This window comes from Rhea pennata, chromosome 5 (assembly GCF_028389875.1).
Source record: "Rhea pennata isolate bPtePen1 chromosome 5, bPtePen1.pri, whole genome shotgun sequence".
NCBI classification, from domain to species: Eukaryota; Metazoa; Chordata; class Aves; order Rheiformes; family Rheidae; genus Rhea; species Rhea pennata.
The window spans coordinates 45,237,962-45,250,906 of NC_084667.1; the positions used below are offsets into that span (position 1 = coordinate 45,237,962).

The 12,945-nt window shown below is 53.7% G+C and overlaps 1 protein-coding gene across 1 annotated transcript; it reads left to right on the plus strand.

The window, feature by feature from the left end:
* Positions 1-7,246: 7,246 nt before the first annotated feature.
* On the plus strand, positions 7,247-11,710 carry CD5 (CD5 molecule). Its single transcript, XM_062577686.1, has 8 exons — positions 7,247-7,442; positions 7,531-7,593; positions 8,257-8,562; positions 9,298-9,582; positions 9,843-9,974; positions 10,518-10,571; positions 11,091-11,213; positions 11,457-11,710. Exons 1-8 carry the CDS (start codon positions 7,247-7,249, stop codon positions 11,540-11,542), a joined length of 1,245 nt encoding a protein of 414 aa, XP_062433670.1. The 3' UTR covers positions 11,543-11,710.
* Positions 11,711-12,945: the final 1,235 nt, after the last annotated feature.

The window sequence follows — 12,945 nt, forward strand, 5'->3', positions numbered from 1 at the left end:
CCCTCCTTACCCTGCATCCAGGTGCCCCAAGGGCTGTCCAGGTAGCCTGCAGTGCTTTGCTGTGCAGCAAAGCTCATGGTGCCACTGCACCCTGCACAGCTCTTTCCACTGGAAAACCTAACCCTAATGTGGATCTTCCTGTCTTGGCTCCTATCAGCCCATCTGTGGGTTTCTATTTCCCTCCTGCAAGGATAACTTCCTCCCACCCAACCTCTGCTCATCACAAGACAGTGCTGCCAGGCCTGTGGATGCCTGGGGTGCTGCTGGGACCTACTTTGCAGCCACGAGTTCAAACTTGTCTCAGTGGAAAATTTGCCCCCTGCCACATCCTTCAGCTGTTTACTGAGCGGAGCAGCACTGGCAACCACAGAACAAAAGGGCCACCTGCTTGCCGCAAGAATGGAGGAAGCACCAAAATAGCAACAAAGCAGCCTGCAGCTCCCAGACAAAGGGGAGAGAAGACAAAAGGGGCAAGCAGGAGGAAATGGCTGGTTCCCTGCGAGTGTAAAGGGGCTGGGAGCATGGGTTGGGGCTGAGGGGAAGTGCATTGCTCATGCATCAGAGCCCAGCCAAGCTTGTGAGACCCTAAGATGGGACACTAAGGCTGGGAAGAAGGTGTCAAAGTACCCCTTGCATTTGCAAGGGTGCTTGTCAGCACTGTGTTGACCCTAGCATGTCTGGGGAGTGCTTGCATTGCCCTGTCCCCAGTGCAGCCCCTCCAACAGCATCTTTGTCACGGAGGACCAGGGAGCTCTGCTCACCTAGGGGGTCTTGGTGCCTACCTGGGCTTTGGAGTAAAGAGGTAGAGGGGTCATCTCTGTACAAGAGCGTTACATCAAGACCAAACATTTATCTGACAGCTACTGTGAAATGCCGTTTTTGCCAGCACTGGAGTTATCAATGCACTCGCGTGTTGCTGGCCGGCACTAAGAAAAATCATTAGGATAACAAAGCCATGGTAACAGCTAACAAGCTGGTTCTTATTTACACTGAAAGCAGCTCCTACATATCAAATGTCTTCTTCTTAAGGGCAGGGAGTGCATTAACACATCCAATCATTTTCCCCCTGCCCAGACCCTTCTGGAAAGATTTTATAATTGTCATCATCTTTCACAGAGCATGGACAATGCCTTCCTCTCATGCCCAGATTAAAGGCCAGGTTGGTGTGCACCATGGGCATTTTGCAGGGGTGCTAGAGAGTCAGCAAGTGAATGCTGTCTGCAGTGTCTTGGAGCAGCTCTGGCCTCCAGATCCAAACTCCTCTCCAAGGAGAGACCTGGCCAGCTGCCCTCCGCACATCCCAAGCAATTTCGGCACCCTGGGGTGATTAGAGTGAGATTTGGTATTCTCAGGGCCAGACCTCCCTACTGCAGGGTCAGCTGAGTTATTGGTGCAACTGGTCCAGACATTCATGTTGTGTGACAAGCTCAGCTTGATAGGGATTTCCCAGTCCAGCCTCGGCTGCTGAAGGCCGCTAACCCAGGTGAGAGAAGGCATTGCTGCTCCCAACGGCTCTGCTTCCCCTGCACGTTCCTCATCCAGCAGGTCCAGCACCACTGAAACCAAATCATTTTAGTGTGAGCCCACAACAAACCCAACAACCCAGGTAAAGCACGTCCTATCGCCTGAAAAGCACCCAGAGCGTGTGCAACTGCCGCAAACCAGCACCCCGCAGCAGATCAGACCATGCTTTCTGTGCAAATGTGCTTGCAGCAAGGTTGCTGCTTCAAGCATCCATGTAACAACGGATGAAATGCTGTTAATCACCCTGGAGCCCGTGCTCCTCTGTGCTGTAATATACCCACGAATAATTGAACAGGGCTGCCATCAACTATTCACATGCTTTGCTGCAAAGTGTAACCAAACATGTAAAAGGGGAGCATTCTAGCATGAATATTTACAAAAGCGCAAGTGTTTAGCCCAGAGACTTACTGACCTCCTGCTCAGCCACCATCAACACCACCAGTGCCACTACTTTCCAGGAGGCTTCTTGTGTTTCATGGGTGATAAAATCTAGCTGAAAACAGGGATCAGAAAGATTAAAATCATATGAGAGTGCAGCCAGGACAGACACTAGGGCATTTCCCAGTACAGAGATCATAGGGGAAAAGGAGCATTGTTTCATGGAGGGAAATTTTTGCAGGAAATTTTTGTTTTTCTTCAAACCAAAATTTTTGTTTTACTCTGGTCTTAAAAGCTAGTGGTCAATATGGAAAGAGCCTTGTGGATCAGCAGCACGTGTTTGCCTCTCTGTCATTATATTGCAGCAGAGAGGAGAAAAAGAAGAGGGGTGAGAAACAGGGAGGAAAATCTCCTTCTGCACTTTTTAAAATCTTTTCCAGCTAGGAAACAGTGAAAATATTTTTCCAGAAGCCTGGTCCTTGCCTGTTTCCATCCATGAATAATATTAGAAATGATAATCAAGACTGGAAGACGCCTTTGGTTGCAGTGATTTTTGGCTTCATCTTCCTAACATCCCCTAAGCTGCATGAGTGGGATTATCCCATCAGGGCTGAAATCAGTTAGTGCAAAGACCCAGTAGCCAGCAAGGGTTCCAAGTACCACTAAAAAAAAAATCCAGATGTGGAGGCAGTGCTGGCCTCATCATCAGCACATGGGGATCAGCTGGTCCTCACTGACCTAAGTGCTCCCACCCAGTGCACCACCTTCATCCTCTGCCTTGCAGGGGCATTCGCTGCTCTAGTGGGAGTGAGCAGAGAGCCCCAGGGGCAAAGGCAGCCTATCGGAGAGTCTTCAGCCCCTGAAAAACCTCCATGTGCCATGCTGGCATGGGGAATCTCTGCTGTTCTCCTTGACTGTCTCTGCTGATCTTCCTGAGCATCTCTCATCCTCCCTGACCATCTCTGCCATCTTCCTCGAGCATCTCTTGCTATGCTCCCTGACCATCTCTGCCCATCCTCCCCAAGTGTCTCTGCCCACTGCCACCTATCCACTGCCCCAGCAAAATTCCTCTTGAATCATGGAAAATCTTTAACCTAGCACTAGTTTTGAGGCAGGAATCTCCCAGATGAGCCAGAGGGGCCTGGGCACTTGGTAGGACAGCCAAGGATTTGGAGACCATGGCTGGGGTTCTGAGGTTGAGGGGATGAACCCTGCTGCTCCATCCTTCCTCCTGCAGCCCCAGTTCTCAGCAAAGCCCCAGGGGAGAGCAGCTGACCCTTGCACCAGTTTGCAGGGCAATGCCCAAGCAGGCAAGATGGGGCTGCTGCTGCAGGTCACATGGAGGAGGCAATGACGCGTAGAGATTCCTTGTCTTAGGATGAGCAACTAGAGAGGGTGTGAAGAGGGGGACAGCTCTTGCTAATCTCATCGAACAGCCCACCAGGCATAGCAAGCAGTCTGGCATCCAGGCACACAAGGCACTCTCCCCTTCACAGAAACATCACCAGGCCAATGGAAAACAGCTGTGTTCATTAGCACTGACCTGGATTTGGAAGGATTAATTAGGGCAAGATTGATCCAAATCAACACCCCTTCTCTCCTCTCCATCACCACTGCACCCTGCATGCCCTTGCAGGGCTGTACAGTTTCCTGGGATAAACAGGGAGAAATAGGACCAGCTCAACCCCCTACTGGCCTATCACAGCACATCCTGGGGAGAGGAATACCTGTCCCTGGCTGAGGAGCAAAAGCCGCATGCTAGCGTCAGGGTGCTGCTGCTGGGGCACGTGGCCGGGGCACCTGCACACCCGTGCCCAGCCAGCCTGGGCCACCTGCATGCAGTGCCCATGCAGTGCAGTGCAGGGCCCGATGGTTTGTGCAGCACTGAGTGCTGCAGATTTCCTGCCCCAGAGCAACAAAGCTGCTCACCTTGACTGACGACCGCAGGTGGCGATAAGGGAGTAAATATAGAAGGAGAGAAAAAGAAAGATGGTGAGGGCAAGAGGAAGTTGTGGCTGAAGCAGGGGAGGCTATTTCTGTCAGGGACCAGAGTTATGTAAGACCCACCTCATGTATCTCCAGGTGGGATCCCAGCCCAGACAGACCCTCAAGGCCAGGGGCACTGAGTTTAGCAGCAATCACTGGCTTTCTCCAGAGAAATCCGATGTTGGCTCTGCTAGTAGCATGATCCCGCACTGAAATAGTTCACTGACAAACATAGTCAAGGGACCTGCTGCAGGAATTGGGATTTCCGCCCCCTCCTCCCCCCAGTGAAGGCAGCCTGCTGCCTAATTTGACCATCCTGTCACTCCCCCCCCCAGCATCCCCCTCCCCAGCTTGGTGTTATCCCAGCCCTGGAGGGTCCTAGCGCTGGGCTCCCTTGGCCAGTCTCACCCAGGGAGGTAGTTGGAGTGTCACAGGATGGGGATAGAGATGGGGATAGGAGTGGAGTGGGGATGGGGATGGGAATGGAGATGGGGACAGGGATGGAGGTGGGGGTAGGGGATGGCATAGGGATGGGAATGGAGATGGAGATTGGGATGGGAATGGGATGAGGATGGAGAGGGAATGGAATATGAATAGAGATGGAGATGGAAATGGGGTGGGAATGGGGCAGGGATAGAGACAGAGATGGGGATGGAGATGGGGATAGGAGGGGAATGGGGATGGAGGTGGCAATGGGAATGGAGGTGGGGATGGGGTCAGGGATGAAGATGAGAATGGAGACAGGGACAGGGCTGAGCCCTCTGGGTTTCTCTCTCCTCATCACTCTTTCTCTTTTGTATTCTGCAGGATCTGGCAAGGAAGCTGATGGGTTCAGACTTCAAACGAATGAAATGTGACGCAGAAAACCACAGAGGGAGGAAAAGCAGCTTGTTCCTCCCAGTCTCCCCACCCCCCACCCTTCCCCAGGCTGGGTAGCAGAGGCGTCAGTACCCTGAGCACCCTCCTGCTCAGCTGCCAGCACGAGGGCGGAGGAGGCAGCCGGCAGTCCTAATGGCAGCCCAGCATCCTGCTCTGGGGCTGCTGCTTGCAGTGGGGATGTGGGGTGAGTACCTGGGTGGGGGCCATCATTTTGGGGGCTGGTGGGTTGTGTCAGGGTCCTGTGGGGCAGGCAGCGCTCGAGCTCAATGCCACAGCAAGGCCCAGCTCCAGCACGGTGAGCTGCACTAGATCCATGCCCAAGTGCTTTTTCCAGGGAAATAGGCTGGGGCTGGGGACCCTGTGCACCTGTCCTCCACAAGCCCCAACCCAAGCAAGAGTTGTCTGGATGGCTATTTGAAGTAGGGCTAGGGCAGGGAGAAAGAGGCTTTGAACAAAAAAAAAATAATAATAAAAACACCATGAAGGTGTGGGGTTGCTGCCCAGCTACAGCCTGTGAGCAAAGCAAGTATGAACCCAGCAGGAGCATGGCACAGCTGGGGCCACGCAGGTGCTGGCCCCCAAATCCCTGTAACCCCTTGTTCCCAGGATGGTCATTGCTACCCCAGCGCTACATTATTACCTGGATGTTTGGGTGCGTTCAGCTCTCCATCTGCAGATTGGGCTCTACAGAAGCTCGTACATTAACATCTCCTGGAGCAGCTCCTTAAGTGGGCATTGGGCCCAGCAGCACAGCACACCCAGCTGCCCCCTCAGGGCTGCTCCGGCCATCCTGTGTTTCTCCTGGCACAAATGTCCCCCTGTGCTGGGACCATTCACCACCCAAGTCTAGGTCTCTGCTCATGGGGGCCACCCTACCTCCTTTTCCGGAGCCGCCTTGCAGCTGAGTCAGCCCCAAGCAATGATGGACAGTATGGGGCAGGCAACCCAAATTAAAACAAAAAGTGTTTGCCATCACAGGTGCTGAAACCGCCCTGTCTGAAATAAGCAACAATAGCCACAAGCAAAGGTATCTGCGAGAGCTCGGTCCTGCCTGGTGTGGCATTGGAGGCTGGTTCCTTTTGGCATTCAGTGCCGCAGAGATGCCAGCAGACAGGTCTACTTTGCAGTTGGCCTGGCAGGAAGAAGTACAGGCAGGCCACATGCGGTCATTCATATTTATTTTTTTAATTAAAGGTGTGAGGAGGAGGGGATGAGAGCAGATTCCCCATGAAAGCCAGAAAATGCTTTTTAATGACTGACGAAAACGGCATTGGGAAGGAGGAGGGCATAATGTAGAAACCCCAGCATATTAACCAAGCTAGAGACCAGGGGTCTTGGCTGACAGCAGCAGCAAGGATGCCAGTTTTCCCTAGTGACTTATGCAGCACCTAAGCATGATGTAGAGCACCAAGGAGATTTCGTGGGAATTGGTAAATCTCATGCAGAAATAGCCTGTGTGAGCCAGGAGCCTGGAGACGCTGGCGTCCCAACTCCTGGAGATGTGGTGGAGCTCTGTGCAGTAGCTCTGGCCACAGCCTCCCAGCACGATGGCTCCCAAGGCAGGTTTGGGGCCATGGGGAGCTCACATGGGTGCATTGGGGTCTCTGGACTGCTCTCTTCATCATGTGTTGCCCACTGAGTGCTTGGCTTTAGGGCTGTGTGGTTCATCTCTGCAAGGATCCAGCCAGCAAACAGGCTCTCAGAGGACTTTAAGGCTATACGCTTAATATGAGCAGGACTCCAAATCCCTTTAGGCAAGTGCTACTAGGAGAGTAATGCTGTCAAAAGGCTCAGGGCACACTGCATGGTCTCGGGCGGTTTCTTTGCATCTATCTCCCTTTGCATAGGACCCTTCCTGCGACACTTCCTCCATCAGCTTGCACGGCCCCATCACAGCTGGGGAGCAGGAACACAACTCATGGCTCTCTCCTTTGCAGCCCTCTCCAGCTCCGGAGAAGCCGCTCCAAGTCCCAAAGGTGAGTGTCAATGTGGGGCCACCCCTCCTGGGTGCCCCGAGCCCATGTGCAGGTCCTGCAGATGCGAGCTTGCCAGCATGGTACATGTACCTTGACCTGCACCTCTCCGTGCACCCCCCAGCCAGTGCTTTTTCCTTCCTGCGCCATTTCATGAGCAGCCCTCACTGCCATTTCAGAGCACATTGGTGCCCAGGAGCTGGGCATATCTCTTTGCAGCAGGATAACGAGCAGCCCAGGGCTTTCCAAAGGCCAATCCTGCCAGCTGCAGGTGTTTACCAGGTGTTTACAATTACCAGGTTCCTGCACACTGGTGGGTGCCCTGGTTCCACCACGTGGTGGAAAACATGCTGATAGCTCGCGGGCAAAGGAGGGAAGCCCCTAATGCCTGCTCTTTCCCTGCAGAGCCAGCCTTGCAGCTCGTCGGCACAGGCTGCCGATGCTCAGGGGTGCTGGAGATGAAATGGCATGGCCAGTGGAGCAGAGTGTCCCGGGATGGGGTGGACATGGCCACCGTCGCCATCGCTGTGTGCAAGCAACTGGGCTGCGGGCCCCCTGCTGCTGAGGCCCTCCAGCTCATCTTCTCCCGTGGAAAGGCAGAGTGTATGAAGCTGCTGATGTGCAGGGAAATGGCAGCTCCACTGGCAGGGTGTGACTGGAGACTGACCAACTGCACAGACTACGTCACTCTGGCTTGTAGCGGTGAGCTGGGCTGCCTGCCCCACTCCTGACCACCCCCATGATCCTGTGACCCAGTTGGCCCCAACTGGTGCTTCCCATGTCATTTCAGAGCTGGCTGAAACCACCACTAAGCCCCCACCGGTGCCTGAGACCACCACGTTGGAGCCCACTGGTAAGAGCCCATCCCTGCCTGGCTGTGCCACAGCATGGTGAAAAGGTGTCTACTGGCCACAGAATGGCAATGGGCCATGCTACAAAGTGGGGAGCAAATTAGTCAATGCAACCCGCAAGACGTGGATATCTCACTGAGGTCCTGGGGTCTTATTAAGGCTGCTTGCAGCATTAATGGTGCAACTAAGCTTCACCAGTTAGTGCATACAGCAGGACCAGGCAGTGGTTCCTATGTCAGCACTGTCCTGTTGCTGGGCATATGGGGTGAGAGGACGTTGAGTGGTGGGTTGTCCTCTCTCTCCAGTGCACTGAAGGGCAGGTCTGGATCACACAGGTGCTAGTGAGTGGGACAATTAGCAGCTCCATAACAGCATGTGGGCCAGCAGCTCCATGGCCTGGTGGCCACAACAAGTGGGGTAGCTGGGGTGCCACACACCTCACAGAGGGACAGGTGGTGGACATGGACAGAAAGATACCCTGGTGATGCAGCACATACTACAAGGAGAGTTGTACTTGCAGATGGAGAGATCATCTCTCTGATTTAATAGATGCAGGAGTGATTTGCTCCCTGTGCAACATGGCTGCTGGGGACTTTTTGCCACGTGAGATTCATAAGTGACATCTTTGTCGGTTACGAGTCACTCTCTCTGTGTCCCCTCACCAGGTGCTGCCAGGTTGAGGCTGGTGGATGGGAACTCCAGCTGCTCAGGGTTTGTGGAGCTGTACAGGCAGGGGCTGTGGGGCGCTGTAGGGGCTGATGCAGGTGCCTGGCCTGACCTGGCCCCTCGAATCTGTGAGGCGGTGCACTGCGGTGACCTCATCAGTGACCACAGTACAGTACCGGAGGTGAGAAGCCACTTACCAGTACGGTGGGAGATGGAGAGGTCCTGCAAGAGACACTCAGTCCTGGATTGCTTCAATGAAACGAGTGACCATCGGGGGAAAGTGCCTGCCTTTGTCATCTGCTCCGGTGAGACAGCTTCTCCCTGGCTTGGGAGCCACCTCGGTTGCACATCCTCCCCTGGACCAGCTTGCTAGTCCATGGTTAAGGGTTGAGGGAGCACAAGGTCAGTGTCTGGGGCATTATTCCTCTCCTGCAATGCCACTGCTAAGTTGGGTGGAGATGGGAGGATGGAGGTGCTTCCTAAACCAGGAACCCCACTTTTAGCCAGCTGCCAAAACCTTCTGAAAGTAGGGATATTATTCCTTTCCTGTGCTTCCTGCCAGCAACCTCCACTCAGCGGTCCCCCATGGCTCTGCCGCTCCTCCTGGACCTGTGCTGCCCACAGGGCAGCAGTGCCCATGGCTGCCCCATTACACTCAGGCATCCATCCACTCCCACGCTTTTTCTTTCTCATATAAAGACAAAACAGGAAATCTCTATATCATGTTTGGTTCCTGGCAGCAGCCTCTTCAGCCCCATGGCATCACAGCTCTGGTTTTCAAACACAGCAGCGCTGCAGTGCACAAGCAAGAAAGCACGGGAAAGAGCAGGGTGCAGAGCAAATGCAGCACTAATATTCCCAAACACAGCACACCAGCAGATACACAGTGCAGATGCAGAGCACAGCACCCTTCTTTCTGCAGGGCAAAGCAAAGTGCTCCCTCCTGGGAAGTGCATGCAGGCAGGACACCAAGCCCGTGCCCCACTGCATTTGTCTGTCTCTTGTAGCCACCCTGACCCTGCTCTGCCTCTATCCCACAGGCTCCCAGCCCCGGGCCATGCGGAGGCTGGCGGGGGGCCTCAGCCCCTGTGAGGGGCACATCGAGATGTTTCACAGGGACCGGTGGCAGGCACTATGTGATGAGCCCAGGCAGCGGGCTGAGTGGGGCAGGCAAATGTGCCAGGAGTTGCGGTGTGGGAAGCTCTCCTCCAGTGCTGTGCTCAAGGACCCGCTGATGATGGGCATCACCTGCGCTGCTCGTAACCTCCACCTCTGCCCTGCCAGCCTTGGAGGACTCCGGACCTGCTCCCACATCAGTGTTGTGTGTAAGCAAGAGCATGACATGCTGGCTTTGCAGAGCCAGGATTTACCCATGCAGATGTCTGGGGGCAGGTGGATGAGGTGACTCTAGGGCTGCAAATAGTGGATGGCATCTGGGGCACTGCATGGCAATATCCTTGCCCAAACGGCCTTTGTTCCCTGCCACAGTCCCAGAAGGTGTGACTGGGCTGCCATGGCGCCCAGCACTGGTCTTTGCTGGGAGACAGCTATCCCAGCTCATGACACTCATCCATCCTCTCCCCAGGCCAGGACTCCATGCTGCATCCTGCTGGTCTGGGAGCTGGCACCATCGTGAGCATCTTCCTGGCCCTTATTCTCTTCAGCATTCTCCTGCTCATCTGTGGACCCCCTGCCTACAAGAGACTGATGAAGAAAAGTAAGTGATGAGCTCTAAGCCAGAACTGCTGGTCCTCCAGCACCTCTGCCTTGCATCTGCCCTGACACCAGCAGAGATGCATGTGCTTTTCTCTGGCCAGCTTCTCACAGCAGATCTCTGCAGCTGGGGCTAGGTGCTTCCTATGGGACCATCCCTGCCCCAGTATTCAGTGGCACAAATCCCTTTTTCCCATTGTCTCCCTGCATCAGATCTGTGTGGCAATGGCACAGAAAGCATCTTGGATCAGGCAGTGCTGTGCATTTGGCATGCCATAGGAGGATTAAATGTAGTACAGACACAAAAGAGCAAGTGGACTGTGTTTCATGAGCCATGCCTAGCATCCAAAGGGTCTCACCTTGTGGAAGAGGGATTACTGGACACAGTAGATCATGTGGCATGGCATACAGGGCCTGCGGTCAGCACCTGCAGGCTGGAAAGTAGCCAAAGGAGTTGCAGCTCACTTCTCACAGAGGGGATCATGCAGCTCCTTGGGGGTGATCTGACAGGTCCCATCTTACTACCTTCCACTCCTTTCCCTTCCAGTCTCAAAGAAGAAGCAGCGTCAGTGGATTGGCCCCACAGGATTCAACCAAAATGGTGAGGAGCACACGTGGATGGGCAAGGAGGGGAAGCGGTAGTGGCGGTCCCTCCCTGCATCCTCTCCCAACTCCTTGTGCTCATCAGCATCCTCCAAAAGCTGGCCCCTGCTCCCAGCCGCAGGATCTGAGTTCTGGACTCGCTCAGAGGTCGTTCTTGCTGAGCTGCCCCCAGAGCACGAAACAGTGAGGCTGCGGTGTGAACAGCCTCTGCGCAGATCTGCTGCTCTGGCTTCCTGCCGCCCATCACCGCTTTGACTCACTGGTATCCTGGTGACTCAGCAGGGAGGGCAGAACCCCGCGTCAACCCCATCCTGCTCTTACTCAGACCCTCTGCACCACCAGCTCACCTGGAGGCCTCTGTGCTTGGATGCAAGCAGACACTGTGGCTCTGGGCCATGTGGTGCCCTGCCTTGCAGGAGAGGGGATGGAAGGACTCTCAATCTTCTGCTGAAGCAGTTGGCATCAAGAGCCACTGCCTCAGCCTTTAACGTTCACTCCTTCCTGCTGTCCATTCCAGTTTCATTCCACCGCAACAGCACTGTCAACCTGAGGCCACGGGCTGAGGGGCCAAGAGCACAGGGGGAGGACAATGACTATGCGCAGCCCCCCAAGAAGAACCCCCATCTATCAGCTTATCCAGGTAAGGCACAGCAAGGAGGACACAGGAGAATGTCTTCGTGTGTCCTTTCTGCACACATCAGCAGGGAATAACCAAACTGGTGCCATTTGAGGGAAAGCCACATCACAGTGAGACACAGCTGTTGCTGTTGTCAGTGCCAGGTGATAGGCTGCTCCGGGGCTGGAAGTCTGCTCCCCAGCCCTTCCACCCCTCCTTGTGGACCCAGGGAGATATGGAGCATGCCGCAGTTTATTCCCTTCACAGCTCTGGAAGGTGCATCCCTATCTTCCAACCCTCCAGACAATTCCTCCGATAGTGACTACGACTTGCATTCTGCCCAGAGAGTGTGACTTCCCTGCAAGACGTAAGACCCTCTCGGGCACCCTTTTCTTCCTGGACTGAGCCGTTTTCTGCTGTCCTGTTATCTCCTCACCTAAAGCTATCACAGGACATTCAGTGTATGACAGCTAAATTGAGCACCTACTGAATCGGCTTGTCTATGGCTTCTTAAAATTTTGGCAAACTTCAGTCTTGTTTTCTACATCAGTCATTTTCTTGACCTGCAGACAGAGGTGGGATTCAAAATACTGGGGGGGGTGGGAATAAAACTGACAAAAGACAAGACAAATACCTGAGAATTCTGCACTGATCATCTTCAAAGAAAGTCTTTCTGTGTTTCTGCCCCAGAGATGTAACAGCTCTCATCCTGCTTGCGGGCTTTGGGGGAGGCTGGGGAATACCTCTACCAGCTGGAGATCTCCCTAGCCTGATTTCCAGTCCTGGAGTGTTCTCAGAGCTCCCGCTAAAGTCAGAGCCAAATCCGCTAATGCTCCTTGCAGATGAATGTCAGATCTGAGTGCTTCACTCGGGGCTGCCCAAACTCGAGGCACTGAAGATCAACGCTTCCAGGGTGACAAGCAGTGCTTCTGACAAGCACTGATTGCAAATCTCTCAGCTCTGACCTACTCTAGCTTCGCTTTGGCACTCTACTATCACTCTGGTATCTGAGCACCTTTTTGAAAAAGCTTCATCTCACTCATCCTCTTGTTTCTAGGCCTCCTATCTGGGAGAGTACAAGGTGGTGGCTGTGGGGGTTAAGCTATTCATAAGAGTCTTAAAGGCATAGAGGTAGCAGCAGGTTTTGCATCTGCCAGAGAACAGAGCCACAACGTTCATGGCAGTTCGGATGGGGGTTGTCTGCTTCTCCATCTCTCTAAACTAGGGTAACAGCACTCCTCACCTCAGCGGGGCCAGACTGAAAGTGAAATCTGCTGCTGTCTGCAAAGCTCTCAGATGTCATGAGGATGAACTCCATGAAAAACACTGTCTTGTCTTTCAAGTTACTTAGCAAGCTGTGAAGATGCAAGCTTGGCAGCATTTGCCACTTGGTAGAAGTCTAGACGTTTGAAGGAGAATAGCTAGCTTGGGATAGGGCCTGTGCACGTGTGTGAGCGGGGCTTGACCGAATGCGTATGGGAGAGCGTGAGGCTTGTGCAGACATACAAAACAAAGCACAGACACAGAAAGAACATGAGAAGGATAAAAATATTGAAAATAAACCTGAGATATTTAATAAGCAATAACTGTTGTAATAAAATTGGGTTTCTAGTAATTGTGCCTTGTTTTCTTCCTTCCAACGCTACCAATGCTGTTCCCTAAAGTACCAACTTCCCAACCAGCAAGGGAAAAGGGAGAACGGAAATGACAGCACAGGGGATGCATGAGAAACAGCGATAGAGGAAGAAATTGGCCG